The 17,435-nt window shown below is 44.7% G+C and overlaps 1 protein-coding gene across 5 annotated transcripts in view; it reads left to right on the top strand.

Moving 5' to 3' along the window:
* The window catches only part of inpp5f (inositol polyphosphate-5-phosphatase F), a 271,778-nt gene that overhangs the window by 173,507 nt on the left and 80,836 nt on the right, over positions 1-17,435 (top strand). For all 5 annotated transcript variants that reach the window (XM_070876665.1, XM_070876663.1, XM_070876664.1 and 2 more), the window contains exons 5-7: positions 6,662-6,829; positions 8,156-8,212; positions 13,272-13,467. In XM_070876665.1, the coding sequence (XP_070732766.1) occupies positions 6,662-6,829; positions 8,156-8,212; positions 13,272-13,467 (421 nt within the window). The remainder of the gene's footprint in view (positions 1-6,661; positions 6,830-8,155; positions 8,213-13,271; positions 13,468-17,435) is intronic.

The raw sequence follows: 17,435 nt of genomic DNA on the forward strand, positions 1-17,435 counted from the left end.
TAGCCTGTGTGTTGGAAATATGGCCTGCAGGCTTTCAGTAGTGGCAGCGGACGTGCTAGCCGACATTATCTCACATTCAGTCCACTTGGAGTATGTGTCTACAACCACAAGGAACATTTTACCCAAGACCAGGCCTGCATAATCGACGTGTACCCTAGACCACGGTTTGGAGGGCCAAGACCATAAACTTAGCGGCTCCTCCCTGGGTACATTGCTTAACTGCGAACATGTATTACATCTGTGCATGCAGGACTCTTAAGTCCGCATTGATACCGGGTCACCGCACGTGATATCTGGCTATCACTTTCATCATTACGATGCCTGGGTGGGTACTGTGGAGATCATTGATGGTGTCTTTGCCCTTCTTGGGGACCACTACTCGATTACCCCACAGAAGGCAGTCTGTATGGACATTTCATCTTTGTGCTGTTGGAACGGCTTTATCTCTTCCTGCATTTCCACTGGGACAAGGGACCAGCTCCTGTGAAGAACACAGCTTTTGACCAGAGATAATAAGGGGTCCTGGCTTGTCCAGGTTTTGATCTGCCGGGCAGTGACGGGTGATCGCTCACTCTCAAATGCTTCTATAGCCATGGCTAGATCTGCGGGCTGTGCCATTTCCACCCCCGTGATGGGCGATAGCAGCCTACTGAGAGCATCGGCGCAGTTTTCTGTGGCGCATGGTGGTTGTATGCGGACAACGTGAGTGCCCATCTCTGGATGCGGGCCGATGCGTTGATATTTATCCCTTTACTCTCGGAAAACAGGGATATAAGTGACTTATGGTCAGTTTCCAATTCGAATTTTAGTCCTAACGGGTATTGATGCATTTTCTTTACCCCATAGACACATGCTAATGCTTCTTTTTCAATCATACTGTAGGCTCTCTCAGCCTTAGACAGACTCCTGGATACATAAGCAACCGGTTGCAGTTTCCCGAAATCATTAGCTTGTTGCAATACACACCCGACGCCATATGACGACGCATCACATGCTAGTACCAAACGCTTACATGGATCATACAACACAAGCAATTTGTTTGAGCATAACAATTTTCTTGCTTTTACAAAGGCATTTTCTTGGCTTTTGTCCCAAACCCATTTGCCCCCTTTTCATAGTAAGACATGCAGTGGTTCTAGCAGGTTGCTGAGACACGGTAAGAAGTTACCAAAGTAGTTCTGAAGTCCCAGAAACGACTGCAGTTCCGTCACGTTCTGTGGCCTCGGTGCGTTCTCGATTGCCTTCGTCTTCGCGTTGGTGGACCTGATGCTGTCCGCCGCAATCCTCCTTCCCAAGAACTCCACTTCAGGCACCGGGAAAATGCACTTCGAGCATTTTAACTTGAGCTCCACACGGTTGAGTCGACTAAGAACCTCCTCCAGGTTCTGCAGGTGCTCGACTGTGTTCCGACCTGTGACCAAGATGTCGTCCTGGAAGACCACGGTGTGCGGGACCGACTTCAGTAAACTTTCCATGTTTCTCTGGAATATCGCTGCCGCTGATCGGATTCCAAATGGGCATCTGTTATGAACAAAAAGACCCTTGTGCGTGTTGATGCAGGTGAGGGCCTTCGATGATTCCTCCAGTTCCTGTGTCATGTAGGCTGAAGTCAGATCCAGCTTCGTGAACGTCTTTCCCTCCCACCTGTGTTGCAAAGAGGTTGTCTGCCTTTGGTAGTGGATATTGGTCTTGCAGGGAGAAACGATTGATCGTTACTTTGTAATCGCCACAGATTCTGACGGTGCGTCTCCCTTGAGGACTGGGACAATCGAACTGGCCCACTCGCTGAACTCAATCGTTGAAATGATGCCCTCTTGTTGCAGCCGGTCTAGCTTGATCTCTACCCTTTCAACATCATGTACGGTACTGCTCTCACCTTGTGATGGATGGGTCGCGCCCCAGGAATTAGGTGGATCTGCACTTTTGCTCCTTGGAATTTCCCGATGCCTGGTTTGAACAGTGAAGGAAATTTGTTGAAGACCTGGGCACACGAAGTGTCGTCAGCGGGCGATAGCGCTCGGACGTCGTCCCAGTTCCAGCGTATCTTTCCCAGCCAGCTTCTGCCATCACCCGGTACCACCCAGAGTGGTAGCTTGTGCACCGCTTCATCGTAGGAGACCTTTACAGTAGCACTGCCGATTAGTTATTTTGTGTAAGTTCTTAGTTTTGTGTGAACTGGAGTTAAGACTGGCCTTGAGGCCTTGTTGCACCACAACCGTTCAAAAGTCTTTTTACCCATGATGGACTGGCTCGTGCCAGTGTCCAGCTCCATTGACACCGGGAGTCCATTTAGTTCAACATTCAGCATTATCGTGAGACAATTCGTGGTGAATGTGTGCACCCCATGTACCTCTGCCTCCTCTATCTGAGGCTCTGTTTCGTCGTGATCCTCCTCTGCAACATGGTGGTTTTCAGGTTTAACAGGCTTAGCAGCTCGCCTGTACACTCGTTGGAGGTGTCCCATTGTTCCACTGCCCTTGCAAACGTACTCTTTGAATCGGTATGAATGAAAATGATTATCACCCCCGCAGCACCAACAAGGTGTTAATGGCCTTGCATTCATCACCCTTGATGCTGGACTCTGAGTCATCTGCGGACGTGCAGCTGCAGGTACGTGTGACCTGCCCTGTACGTTACGATTTGAAAACATCACTTTGTTCACAGTACTTGTAGCAGCACTTGTGTGCTGAGATTTGCTTCGTATTGTCACTGGTGGCAATGAACGCCTGGGCTATCATTATGGCCTTACTCAAGGTTGGGGTCTCTACTGTCAAAAGTTTGTGAAGTATGGTTTCGTGGCCAATGCCAAGTACGAAAAAGTCTCTGAGCATGTGCTCCAAATGCCCTTCAAATTCGCAGTGTCCTGCAAGGCGCCTTAGCTCAGCGACATAACTCGCCACTTCCTGGCCTTCAGACCTTTTTGTAGGTGTAGAACCGGTACCTCGCCATCAGAACGCTTTCCTTTGGGTTCAAATGTTCTTGGACCAGTATGCACAAATCGTCGTACGATTTCTCCCTGGGTTTTGCTGGAGTGAGAGATTCTTCATGAGGCCATACGTTGGTGCCCCACAGATGGTGAGGAGGATCGCTCTACGTTTGGCAGCGCTCTCTTCCCCATCTAGCTCGTTGGCCACGAAGTATTGGTCGAGTCGCTCCACAAAGGTTTCCCAGTCATCTCCCTCCGAAAATTTCTCCAGGATGCTCACTGTTCTCTGCATCTTTGGGTTTGTTATCTGTATCTCGTCGCCAGTTGTTGTGTATGGAGAAAGAGTCAGACTGAACACTGAGCTCAAAGTAAAGTGTGACCGTAGTCTTTTATTGCAGATCTCCAGAGTGCCTCTCTAACCTGTGAAGCCTCCTTAAATACCTGGGATCCCTTGGGACTCCAGGGGATGAGCCCTCTGGTGGATGTATAGAGTAAATACAAGTCCACATATGTAAAAGGCAGGAAGTATAAAATAACTTCCAAATGAGATACAAGTTAAAACTGCTGTAGAAGTCTGATCCAACCCCATACAAAAGGAACACAGCCTCAAATATTCTACATGTATTTCTGTGCTAGCTTCTTCGTATATTTACATGATGGGGAAATGGTTATTTCCAGGTGGTACTCGGGAGCTATTCTGGGCTGAGTTGTTTTGGAGATGCAATTAATCTAACCCAATTTAACCTAACCTAACCCAATTTAACCTAACTTAACCTAATCTAATCTTCTGGGAGGGCCCATTTCCTCTGTTGTCTTAATTTAACAGGAAACTAACCACCATTTTAGGATTATGGTTTCCTATTTTCCCTGTGGAAGCAGAGCATGTGAATTCATTGGATAATCTCTGATGCAGTAATGACCTTTTTTGTACTTTCAATAAGACAACTGGAACTGATGTCGCTGACAAATGGGGAGCTTAATTATGTGCCAAATCATCAAGTCACTTTATAAAAAAAAAAAATTAATTTGAGATATCTAGTCGCTAAATTTGTCTTCATACAACTGCTAGGATATTCAAGGTACGCTGTTGTATGTAAATATACTTTGAGGGCCAACTTGTTAATTTGTGTTACAGCACATCCATAAGTGCCACTTACCACAACTGCTTGCTTTGCTCTGAAAGGAAGCTAATTATTCAATAGAGATAAAAGTCTCTCACTGATCTAACCTTGGTCAGTCAATTTAAATTTACTGATTTACTACAACAACAACTTGTATTTATATAACACCTTTAACATGGTAAAATGTCCCAAGATGCTTCACAGGAATGTTATGACAAAAAAATATTTTTGGCACTGAGCCACAAGAAATTATGGCAGATCACCAAAAGCTTGATCTAAGTGGTAGATTTTAAGGAGTGTCTTAAATGAGGAAAGAGAGAGAGAGAGAGAGAGGTGGAGTGGTTTAGGGAGGGAGCTCCAGAGCTTAGGGCCTAGTCAGCTGAAGGCACGCCCACCGATGGTTGAGCGATTTATAATTGGATGCTCAAGAGGGCAGAATTTGAGGAGCGCAGACATCTCGAAGGGTCGGGGGGGTTGTGAGGCTGAAGGAGATTGCAAAGTTAGGGAGGGACGAGGCCAGTTGTAAACCAGGATGAGAATTTTGAAATCGAGGCGTTGCTCAATCGTGAGCCAATGTAGGTCAGCGGGCACAGAGGTGATGGGTGAGCGGGACTTGGTGCGAGTTAGGACACGGGCAGCCGAGTTTTGGATGTAGCTCAAGTTTACGTAGGCTAGAATGGCCAGCCAGGAGTGCGTTGGAATGGTCAAGTCTCGAGGTAACAAAGGCATGGGTGAGGGCTTCAGCAGCAGATGAGCTGAGGGGGACGGTGCGAGGCTGCAGCATGCATATATGTTAAATCACATGTGTCGCCTTCTGCAAAGTCTGAAGGGTCTCGACTTGATTCACTTCATAATGGGAGTAGATGAAAGACTTGAACTGAAGTAACCTGGTTATCCTGGTCTCTCAGGGTATCTCTGGCAGGGTGGATTGATTGAGCCATTCATCTGCTGGCAGAGATGCAGCTTGGGCCATTTCCCTCAGCTACTCTGTTCATCTTGTGTCTGTACTGCAGCTTGTGCTGCAATGGTCTTGAGGTCTCGGCACCATCCCCACATGCAGATCTCCACGTACAAGAGTTACTATATGGATGCCTGACCAGGTTTCATTTTTATGAGCAATGTTAAAGTGCCAAATCATTTGCTTTTATACCTGAGGAGGAGGAAATGTGAATTAAATGGTCTATAAAATTAATGCAAGCTGCTCTATTTATTAATTAATTTATTTATCTATCTATCTGGAGCTTTCAATAAACCCTGTAGTTTATAACCTCCTGCATGATCTGATGTTTGTTTTTCCACTGTACAAAGTGTAGGCTATCACGATGGGATCATCATTCCAATAATCGAAGTACAGTAACAAGTGTTTCTGCTCAACCCCTGGGCAACAATATCCAATTCTGTGTGTAGGATCATGCTTTGGTTCGTGGGGAAGTTAAGGGAATGGTTCTTGGCTCTGAGCGTGAGAACTATTTATCGAAAACCAAGACTTCAGGGGTCACTGACAGTGATTTGATTTTTATTTATAGATACATGAAACATTTGCGTTTAAGTACAGGTTGAACCTCCCTTATCCTGAACCATTCCCGACCACCGAGTGGCACATGCGCAGAACCCAGACATGAACAAATTAGAGTCCTTCCTTGCTGCCGATTCCTGCAATCGCTGGCCTGACCCCACAATGCACTGCCCCCCCTCCCACACCTCCATGATCTCTCTGCTGCACTCCCAAGCCAGCCAGCCCCGATATCCCCTTGCTCAGTATCTGTACTATCCAATTTAACATGACCACCCCTCGTCTGGAAAAATTCCTTATCCAGAACAGGCCAGGTCCCGAGAGTTCTGGATAAGGGAGGTTGAACCTGTATGATTTTGGCATGTTCAGTGGCCTAGCAACAGCGGGGGTCAGACCATATTGTGCTCGTTTCTCAAAGTATGAACGTTATCTGAAGGGGTCTTTCATCTTTTAAGGCAAAATGCAGTGTCCCCACCCCCTCATTTGCTCCTTTCTTGATCCTTTATTTGAAGTGTCGAGAGGCAGCTGAATGACTTCAATCAAAACCGATTCATATTAGGATTTCTGCACTGTAAAATAGAGAAGCTGATTATGTGCGGAAGAAAGACCACTCAAACATGTATCCAGAATTCCAGCTATTTGGGGAAGTGAAATCTGTTGGCAGTAAATACTTCCTGGAAATAGGAAAAGGAAGCATTTCTTTGAAGTAGTTTTTTTTGTAAATGGTTGTGTTTGCATCTAAAAGTTTGTAGAAAATATCAGGCCTTATTGAGAAACTTATCTGCGTGGCTGACCTAACTCTTTATTTATAGGTGGGTTACTGGCAGATGTCTCTACAGTCTGTTGGAAAACGCGTATTCACCTAAAGGGATCGGAGAAGAATTTCCCAGAACTTTTTGTCCCTAAATTAGTGGACTTTTTTTGCGCCTCTTGGGAGATTGTGCGTCTGGTTGGTGTAATGTGGTGGGGCGGGGGGTATGGATGGGAATCATGATGTGCGAATGTTGTGTCCTAACGGTATTAAACATGCTTGCTGGGCCAGCTGCTCTTTGCCTGTCTTTCGTTTTCGCATCAACTGATTCTTGTTTGCGTGTCTTGCAGGCCAAAGAAAACAAGGAAAAGGAGCGTTTGGAACGAAGATTGTTGGAGGAACTAATCAAGATGTTCATAGACTCTGATTCATTTTATTATAGCCTGAGCTATGACCTTACAAATTCAATCCAGAGACTGAGTGCCTCTGAGAAGAGAGAATCACCATTGTGGCAAAGGGTAAGATTTTCTCCAGTATTTACTGCTCCACTGTTGGAAGGCGAGAATCGTCACCAAATGTCCCTAACCTCCAGCCCATCACCTGAAACTTAAGTGTATGTTCTCCTAGCTCCTGTCCAATTCCGATAACTTCGTACAAAGTTAGTTCAACTAGGCAGGAGTGGGCTGATCACCCGGACAGTCGAGGAGGTGGGCTTCTGATTTCGGAGGGTGTAGCACCAGCCCCAGGGGCATTTGTCACTCCACTCGTGCCTGCCTTGGGCCCGTTCTCTCGGCTTGCTCGTGGAGAAAGAAGGCATTCAAAGAAGGGGAAAGCTGACTGCCTCTTAATTTGTGAACACCTTCCAGAGTATCACTGAAACCCATGTCTCCATGGCTGTCCCTCCTTTAGGCTGAGGTGGGGTTAGAAAATATTTGAAAATAACTGTCAACCCAAGATGTTGGTCTGGTTTGATTTCTAACCTGCTGTTGTACCAACTGTTGCTGTTCTGACGCCGCACTCTCGTACATCCCACTTCCCCCACTCTTGGTGGCTCTGCCTTCAGTTGCCTGGATCCCATGCTCAGGAATTTCCTTCCTAAAACCCTTCCCATTTCCACGTCCCCATCTGCTTTAAGATCCACTTTAGAACAAGCGAGCCCCAGGTGGGCAGAGGAAATGTTTCAAGGACACCCTCAAAGTCTCCTTGATTAAGTGCAACATCCCCACCGACACCTGGGAATCCCTGGCCAAAGACCGTCCTCAGTGGAGGAAGAACATCCGGGAGGGCGCTGAGCACCTCGAGTCTTCTCGCCGAGAGCATGCAGAAATCAAGCGCAGGCAGTGGAAGGAGCGTGCGGCAAACCAGTCCCACCCATCCTTTCCTTTAACCACTTTGTCCCACCTGTAACAGAGACTGTAATTCCCGTATTGGACTGAACAGTCACCTAGAACTCAGAGTGGAAGCAAGTCTTCCTTGATTTTGAGGGACTGACTATGATGAGAACCCATCTCTTTGACTGCACCTCCTAATCTCTTTGGCTCGGTTTCTATTTTTGTTGCACCTGTGAAATGCCTTGGGATATTTTCTAACGTTAAATGTGCTATTTGAGCCCAAGTTTTAATTGTACTAGTTACTTTGATTCATTGGAACACCTTGTCTCGTAATTAGTATGATGATTATCTTGGATCAGGTTGGCTTAGTTTGTCGGCTCCCTAGCAATGTTGTAGTTCAGATAGAACATCAGAAAAAGATAGGATCTGTTATCAATGAAGTACAGGTACAATAAACTGTAACTGATAACTACAGTAATCTACTTGCTAACGTGTCTCTTTTATTTTGCATAGGTTGACGATAGATTTTTTTGGAATAAGCACATGATTGATGACCTGATTAAATTAAATGTAAGTAGCTATGCTGGTTATGCTGCAAAAACACCATTAGTTTATATGGATGTCAGTGCTCAATGGCCAGCACAGTTCTGGTAACTTCATTGTCCCCCCAGGTTGGGCTTTAAATAAGCCTGAACAAGACCTAGCCTGTACTCTAGGGTGGGCATTAATGACATTCTGATATAAGAACATAAGAACACAAAAAATAGCAGCAGGAGTGGGCCATTTTGCCCCTCGAGCCTGCTGCGCCATTTAATAAGATCATAGCTGATCTGATCTTGGGCTCACTTTCCTGCCCGCTCACCATAACCCTTGACTCTCATAGTTCATAAATCTGTCTATCTCCACCTTTAAATATATTCAATGACCCAGCCTCCACAGCTCTCTGGGGCAGAGAATTCCACAGATTTACAACCCTCAGAAGAAATTCCTCCTCATCTCAGCTAAATTAAAGATTTTACACAACTGTTTGGTATTAACTTTTTGTGTAACAATGCTGCAAGAGGTTCATAGCTGCTTTTATTAACTCGAGCATTTGTGTTGCTATAGTAACATTCAAAAATGGATTATACCTTAAGAGCTCGATGGCATTTTGGCTTAGCATCACTGTAGTTCAGTGGTACTTGATAGATTTTCATTTTCTTAAAGAAATTTGATGCAACACATTATATTTTTGCCCGGTTTAATTTGTCATTCCCATAGCGCACTAAATTTAGCAGATATCAGAAAGAAAGACTTATTTCTATAGTGCATTTCATGCCCTCGGGATGCTCAAAGCGCTTTACTGACAATTTTGAAGTGTAGTCACTTGTCATGTAGAAAACACAGCAACTAATTTGTGCACAGCAAGCTCCCATGAAGAGCCATGTGATGATGACCAGATAATCTGTATGTGATGTTGAGGGATCAATATTGCCCTGTTCTGCTTCGAAATCCTGCCATGGGATCTTTTACATCCGCCCGAGTGCGCAGATGGGGCCTCCGTTTGACGCCTTATCTGAAAGACGGCACCTTCGACAGTGCAGCACTCCTCAGCACTGCACTGAAGTGTCAGCCTAGATTTTTGTGCTCAAGTCTCGAGTGGAACTTGAACCCACAACCATCTGACTCGGGCAAGAGTGCCACCCATTGAGCCGTGGCTACTACAACAAAGGAGAAAAGGGTGTCTCCTGATTACTCCAGAACTGGACTGATGCCAGTCAAGCGCAGATGTTTGATTGAGGAAACCGAGGGCTAGCAGAGGATGCTGTAAATTCTGCTTTTAGAAATATACTGGTCCCTGGAGTAACCCCGTCTTATATGCACTTCGTTGTATTAATCAAACAATCTTTTACACAATAACCTAAAAAGGGACTCTAACCAACTCTACTAATTTTAAAATCAAAATTAAAATTATGAAGAATAATCATCTGTCCCTTCCCTACAATAATATTTCCTGTTGTGGCCAACCTGTTTCCCAAACTGTGCCAGTGTAATAAACTGGCTGATGGATACAATGATTCGTTCATAATTCTGCCTCCAGTTTCCTCTTGTCTTCCCACAATAGCATTTCAGCATGTAAATCTAAAAAGTGTTGTGTGCAGTATAAACAAAGTGTATTTTATTAGAAATAACTGATTTCACATTCTGACCTCCGAATTGGTTGTTTGAATAAGTCTCTGATTTTCCTCTGACATCATCTCCCCATCTACTTGGCTGGGAATTTTGACAATCTGTTCTTGTTATAAAACAAATTATAACAAGATTATTGTACGTAGTGCACAAAGGGTAGATTTGTAAAAGGTGGGTAGACCTGTATATAAAGGAAATTATATTTATCTTTGTAGTGAATCCTTCACTATTCATTATTCAACATATCGTGGATTGCTATTTTAATTCGGAATAGGAAATCTAGTTGAATCGTTATGTAACACTACTACATTCAGTGTTGGAGGACAGATAAATCATCGTTTCTGCAAATGTGATATGCAAAACCTTTTCAAAGCTTCAAAGCGTATTAACCAATTGAGCTGAAATAGGTCATCGCTTGTGCAGTGTTTGGGTCTCATCTGTGTTTTGAATTAAAATAAGAACATAAGAATTAGGAGCAGGAGTAGGCCATTTGGCTCCTCGAGCCTGCTCCGCCATTTAATAAGATCATGGCTGATCTGATCATGGACTCAGCTCCACTTCCCTGCCCGCTTCCCATAACCCTTTAATCCCTTATTGCTCAAAAATCTGTATCCCCGCCTTAAATATATTCAATGACCCAGCCTCCACAGCTCTCTGGGGCAGAGAATTCCATAGATATCCAACCCTCAGAAGAAATTTCTCCTCCAGTTTTAAATAGGCAGTCCCTTATTCGTAAACTGTCCCCTAGCTTTAGGTTCCCCTATGAGTGGAAATATCCTCTCTGCATCCACCTTGTCGAGCCCCCTCATTATCCTAAGTTTCAATAAGATCACCTCTCATTCATCTGAACTCCAATGTGTCTAGGCCCAACCTACTCAACCTTTCTTCATGCCAACCTTCTTATCTCTGGAATCAACCTAGAGAACCTTCTCTGAACTGCCTCCAATGCAAGTATATCCTTCCTTAAATATGGAGACCAAAACTGTCTGCAGTACTCCAGGTGTGGCCTCACCAATATCCTGTATAGTTGTAGCAGGACTTCTCTGTTTTTATACTCTATCCCCCTTGCAATAAAGGCCAACATTCCATTTGCCTTCCTGATTACTTGCTGTACCTGCAGACTAACTTTTTGTGTTTCATGAACAAGGACCCCCAGGTCCCTCTGTACTGCAGCACTTTGCAATTTTTCTCCATTTAAATTATAATTTGCTTTTCTATTATTTCTGCCAAAGTGGATAAACTCACATTTTCTCACATTATACTCCATCTGACAAATTTTTGCCCACTCACATAAACTTGTCCATATCCCTTTGCAGATTTTTTGTGTCCTCACAATTTGCTTTCCCACCCATCTTTGTATCATCAGCAAACTTGGCTACATTACAATCGGTCCCTGCATCCAAGTAATTAATATAGATTGTAAATAGTTTGAGGACCCAGCACCGATCCCTGCAGCAGCCACTAGTCACTGTTTGTTAACCAGAAAATTACCCATTTATCCCGACTCTCTGTTCTGTTAGTTAGCCAATCCTCTATCCATGCTAATATATTACCCTCAACCCCGTTATGTTCTTATCTGTCTCATTGCCAACTATCATTTTTGGATTGTTCCCAGGCCCCACTCGGTTGTGAACCAGTCCCCAGCAGATGTGAGAGCATTACGGTGGATTCCGAGCCTAGATTTATGTTCATTACCAAGGAATGTTTTGAAATTGCTTCTCTCCTTTCCCTGGGCTCCTGTGATGGAGTTTGGGCTGTTGAGAGTAAGCTTGTTGCTTTCCCAACTGGGGTGGGGGGGGGATCGATCCATTTGGCTGCTCTGTGATGCAGTACCATAATGGACCACGCCTGAGGGGCACATAACTGGCAGTATCGTGTCGGTCGGCCATTGTACGCTCCGCCCGCTGTTCAATTCCATTGACCAATAGAACTGATTCTCGGCTGGGGGCATGGAAGGGGCGGCAAAAGCTATTCTGCCTGTTTTGCGTCTTTGTCTAAGCCTAATTTTGTCCCCCTCCGACGCAACGTTCCCGCTGAGCTGTGCGGCCGCACAGCGGTCTGGAGGTCCCACACAAGTCGCTCACCGGCTTTACAGCGGAACTAACAACACGGGCGCAAAAACTTGAATGGGCCGAGCAGCCAATTAAAGGGCCCGCGCACCAAAAAACAAATCACAGGGCACATTGCCCATACGTCTTGTAGCCTTTATGTTCTGAAAGAGACTCTCTTGCCTGCTTCATTTATTATGAAAGCCTATTGAAATAATAAGCCGCAAATGGCCTCTCCGGGTCTGTACGATGTGTGCACGTGCCCGAAAAGGCCTTGCAAGTGCCTGTTCTCGTGATGCGCATGCACCGAGAACCGGCATTTGGGAACTGTCAAAATGTCTTTTGACAGATTGCACGCATCCCCGGGAGAAGGACGTTCGCGGGTGGCGATTTGGGCTATTTGCCTAACTCCTGCCCAGCGAATGGCCTTCAAACTCTTACGCCTGGTAAAAGCAGACGTATAGCCTACTTTTACCAGCTTAAGAGTTTTAAGAGAAGGAAAAATTTAATGTTATCACTAATTTTTATATTAAAAACCTTTTCCATTAATGTAAGTTTATTTTACCCCGATTAAAACATAATTTTAAAAGAATTAAATTTTTTTTGTCAACATTTAATTTAATTAAATTTTAATTAATTTGAAAAATGTTTGGTTTTGTGTTTTTGGGGGTATTCTCATCGATAGTATTGGGACCTTGTACAAACGGAGTTCCTATTAATGAGAATATTACATGGTGATTGGTGGTCCAGGCCCATGTGATCCCAGGACGTGCTTATGTTCCTGGGATGCATGGGCCCATACGCTGGACTGCAAATGGAGGCCTCGGACCGCAAGTCTGTTCCTGCGGGACCACCTGGTACTTTTGTTTATATAAAAGATTTATATATATTCCGATCGGTGGCATCCGCCCACAGGCAGTCTCCGACTGCAATTTCTAGGCCGATATTTCCCAATGAACACTGCAGGCATGTGGCATGAAGCACGTCAACTATCCATTTTATGTATCTTGCACCAATATGGAGTAAACCAATTATTTTTTGGCTTTATCTAGAACTGATGATGGGTTAGTATTGCCTGCCCGAGCACAATCGGATCACCATATTGAAGCCCCGTTTATAATGATGCACCTGTTCAGCCATGAACTCATTGAATGGCGGTGCAGGCTAGAAGGGCTGAATGGCCTACTCCTGCACCTATTTTCTATGTTTCTACCTCCCCTTGCAGAGCTGCACCATTGTGCAGTTGTACTGTGGGCTGTAATTGTCGATGTGGAACAATGGCAGCTGAGGAGAATTCTGCAGCCAATGCAGTGCATCTGCCAAAATGAATGGGACTTATTATTCACAGAAAGGTAAATGGCAATAATTCTGCAGCCTTCGTCAGATTAAATGCGAAAATATTTTTCTCGCAGGATCCCAAAGCAGATTTCTGGATCGTTCCAATAATCCAAGGGTTTGTGCAGATTGAAGAACTGGTTGTCAATTATAATGAATCCTCGGATGATGAGAAGAGCAGCCCTGAAACCCCATCGCAGGAGCAATGTGTCGATGATATCCATCCACGATTTTTGGTGGCCATTATTTCAAGGAGGAGTCGGCACAGAGCAGGTACTGAAACAGTTACAAGTCACACGTGTCAGCACACTGAGGTTCAGAAAGATGTTCAACCATTCTGTTGTTTTTGGAGGAAGTCTTCAGAGATTGATTACTGTTCTGTCTGCTTTTTTTACACCAGCGGAGTGTGTAACTTTAATACCTTTTGCGTGTCGTTTGATTAAGATCTGCTTCAGCAGAGCTAATGAGTCACTCGGTGCCTGATGCAGGTTTTGCTGTCCCAGAGCAATTATTCATTCGGTGCAATTAACTACCTCTCACACACCAACCCAATCCTACCCACATACATCCCAGTTCATTTGGGATTATCAAATGACAAGCGCACGGAATCTGCAGCAGCAGGCAAGGTTCATCTCCCCTACTGAGGAGTTATTCCATCTTGTGCCCTTTTACAATCTGGTCCAGGGAGAGTGATGCCAGAATGTGCCGTCTTCTCATTATTTATGCTACTATTTGTCTCTATACTCAGCAAAATTAATTTTTTGTAAAAACAGACCTCTTCTCCTTCAAGTTGCTCCTTAAATCCTACCTCTTCGACCAAGCTTTTGGTCATCCTAATGTCTCCTTATTTGGCTCGGTGTGAAATTTGTACCGATCACGCTAGGTGCTGTTTTACTGTGTTCAAGATGTTATATAAATGCAAGTTGCTGTTTCCTTGGTGTCTTTGTTCTGCACGTACTCTATTCTCCAGCAGCATGTTGTAACATTGTGATGTGTGCAGAGGGCCTGCAACTTGCCAGTTTTATGATTCAGGGTGAGTCCTGTTTAACGTCATGATGCAAATCCTGCTGATGCATTGAACTAGTTCGGGCCAGAAGAGGTAGCAATCTCGGATTGCAAGCCCCACGTTAACGCCCCTGGAGTCGTCATTTATATTTTGCAATGCTAGCAACGGTAGGAGGCCCATATGATGGGAGTCAACAGTCTGCCATCAAGGTAAAAAGGCCATTCGTTTTAACGACTTCATCCTTTTCACGAGCTGAGCCTGATGACTGGTAGGTTTAGAAGTCTATTTTTCAGCTCGGTCACACTGGGTTGTGTCAGATGAGTGTTCTGGCTCATTTTGCCTGTTTGGGCACCAGGGCTGCACTTATCCCAGTGCATACACAAAATGCTTTTTGCTTGCCTCAAAGGATTAGTTGCAGCAACAAGAAGAAATGCAGTGATCCATCATGGCCAGGCCTACAGTCAATAGTTTAATGGACTGGTGCCAAATTTGAACAGGCGTTACATAAACAAGCTTAAGCATTTACTGATCCAAGTATAAGTCGTGTAACTTATTAAATGGGAAATGACCTAGAATTGGAGCGAAGGAATTTGTTTGCAAAATTATTTCTCCAAACCGAATATTTGTTACTTGCCAAAAGCACATCATTTAACTTGTAACTGTGTGTTACAATATTGCTACGGCACTTGTTTGTTTTGGGTTTCGGTTACCCTTTTCACTGTCGATCGTTTTGGTTTCCGTAGCTCAGATGACTGCTTGCACGTGTGCTCGTGGTCCCTACGTCTGTTTTCACTTGATCTAATGTCTAGACCAATCCGGAACCATTTTTCATCTTCTCTCAGCTACTGGTTTTATTCCATGTTTCTGTGGGCTCTTCGCCATGGCAAGTGTCATGATAACGCTCTGCTCAACATAACCCATTTTACAGTCGTGGGGGGTCAACCAGGTCCTCTTTATTTCCCCAACTATGGAAGTTATCTAGCTGAGCTAACAAACTCTTTGAAGACTCTAGATAATACTCTTGTCTCTCTGAAAGGCCAAATAGACTTGCTGATTTGATAAAGGTAGGTTGGTAATTGATTCGAGAACAGTTACTGGGGCCTAATGAATCGAAATAACTCTCTGGTAAGGTCGAACAGGACCTGTCAATCAAGTGCATAATCGAACAAGTCACACCGTAGTCTGTATTTGGATTGAAATAAAAGCAGGTAATGCTGGAAATACTCAGCAGGTCAGGCAGCATCTGTGGAGGGAGAAATAGGGTGAACGTTTCAGGTCAATGACCCTTCCTCAGATGCTGCTTGCCCTGCTGAGTATTTCCAGCATTTTCTGTTATTTCTGATTCCAGCATGCTCAGTATTTTGCTTTTGTGTTCATGTATCTGGATTGAATTGTTTGCCCGCCTCTCTCCCTGCACCCACCCTCCAAAACCATGAGGCATTAGGCGAACCAGTAAATGACTGCAACAAACTAAGCTGGAATATTGTTTGGGGAGTGGAGCTGGTTTTTGAACCTCTTGTGTACTGTGATAGAATTCAAGAAGCCAATACCAAGATAAATCTCCTGTGATTAATCTTTTGTCACCTCAAGGACATCAAAGCCTTCAAATGTGGCGTCTGCTATTAAAACAAAAGTGGCAAACTATTAGCAGATTGCCTGCGTCGAAGAGCAGGCATCTTCTGCATCACACTGACAACTGGCTGGAGATTTAACATTGACGCTCATTAGGACAAAGATTTAAATAGGCTTGGTGAGCTTTAATCACAGTCATGCTTTGCGAAGTATACACTTCAATTTCTGTAACCTTTTCGAAGCTCATTTTAGGATTCATGGTGAGTCTGGGTATACAAAGGCACATCAGTGGTTGTAAAATAATGGTGATTGAATGCCATTTTATCAACATCCCGCTAAGCAGCAAATTCCCAGTTCTGGGTATTCAGTTCAGTGCATTGGTGCTGACTGGCTTCATTTGTTCTGGAAAGGTATCTTGTGCCTTAATGAAAGCAAACTTGCATTTATATAGTGCCTTTTACAATGTCAGCATATTCCAAAGTGATTTACGACCAGTGGAGTACAACCTTCCAGTTTGGCAGACACTGTTTAAATAAATGAGCATAGTGCTCCCACTCTTAATGCAGTGAGGGGCCTTTTCCCCTCTTTCCATTTTGTCTAAGTAAACTGCTCCGGTCTCAGATAATAAAACCCTAATGGACTGCAGAGTGGGGAGTTATCAGCTGGTAGCCAAATGAATTTACGTGTGGAAAAAGCTGATTAGCATTATGGAAAATTGCATTTCAGATTAGATACCAGATGAAAAGAGAAACGCTAGCTGCTTTTAATTTGCAGCCTGGGCTTCGGATCGCGAGTTGATTGCACTGTTTTCCTGCATTTAGTTCTGGATGATGCAGTTGGGTCTTCATCTAAACCTGCACTGTGGCCTTGCTGGTCTGCACGTGTCTAGCCGAGGGCCCAGGGGCAGCACGGGGCCTGCCCACACTGTGATATGTGTGTGCACTAGGTCCGTGCAGCAGAGAGGTCTCCAGTCGTCCTGGTTAACCCTTGCCACTGGATAAAGGCCTAGCTCTGTCGAGCCCGTGTGGTGGCTGTTGTGCACCGGTCACCACACGTTTAAAAAATCCACGCACAGGCATCTTCCACCCCCTCAATTGGAGTTCAGGACTGGAACATCGGGTCCTTCATTGAAACATCTGTGAACTCGTGTGGAAGCAAGTCATCCTCATTCGAGGGACTGCCTATGATGATGAGACTGACCCTGATGTCTTGGCCAGTGAGATTGTATTAAGTGGTAACATTGTCATGTGACCGCAGAGACAATATCCGCGTGTGTGATATATTACATCACACTGTCGCCACCGAAACGCACTGATGATGCTGATGGACCAGAATGTTTGCAGACCTCAGGAAGGCAGTCTGAGTGATCCAGTTTAAAAAATATATATATTTTTTTGGGGGGGGGGTCGGGGGGAAATGCATGAAGCTATTTTGCAGACGATAGTTGCATGAAACCTGCTCCATGGCAGCTGACAATGACGGAAAAGCAGCTGCCGATGCCTCAAATCTGAAATACAAACTTTCGATGAAGCACTTTCTCTGAACGGAGTGAAGAGAAGCTTATTTCAGCCCTGGCCGAAGACCGCCCTAGGTGGAGAAAGTGCATCTGGGAGGGCGTTCAGCTCTTCGAATCTCAACGCCGCGAGCGTGAAGAGGTCAGGCG

Source organism: Pristiophorus japonicus, chromosome 3 (assembly GCF_044704955.1).
Source record: "Pristiophorus japonicus isolate sPriJap1 chromosome 3, sPriJap1.hap1, whole genome shotgun sequence".
Taxonomy (NCBI): Eukaryota; Metazoa; Chordata; class Chondrichthyes; family Pristiophoridae; genus Pristiophorus; species Pristiophorus japonicus.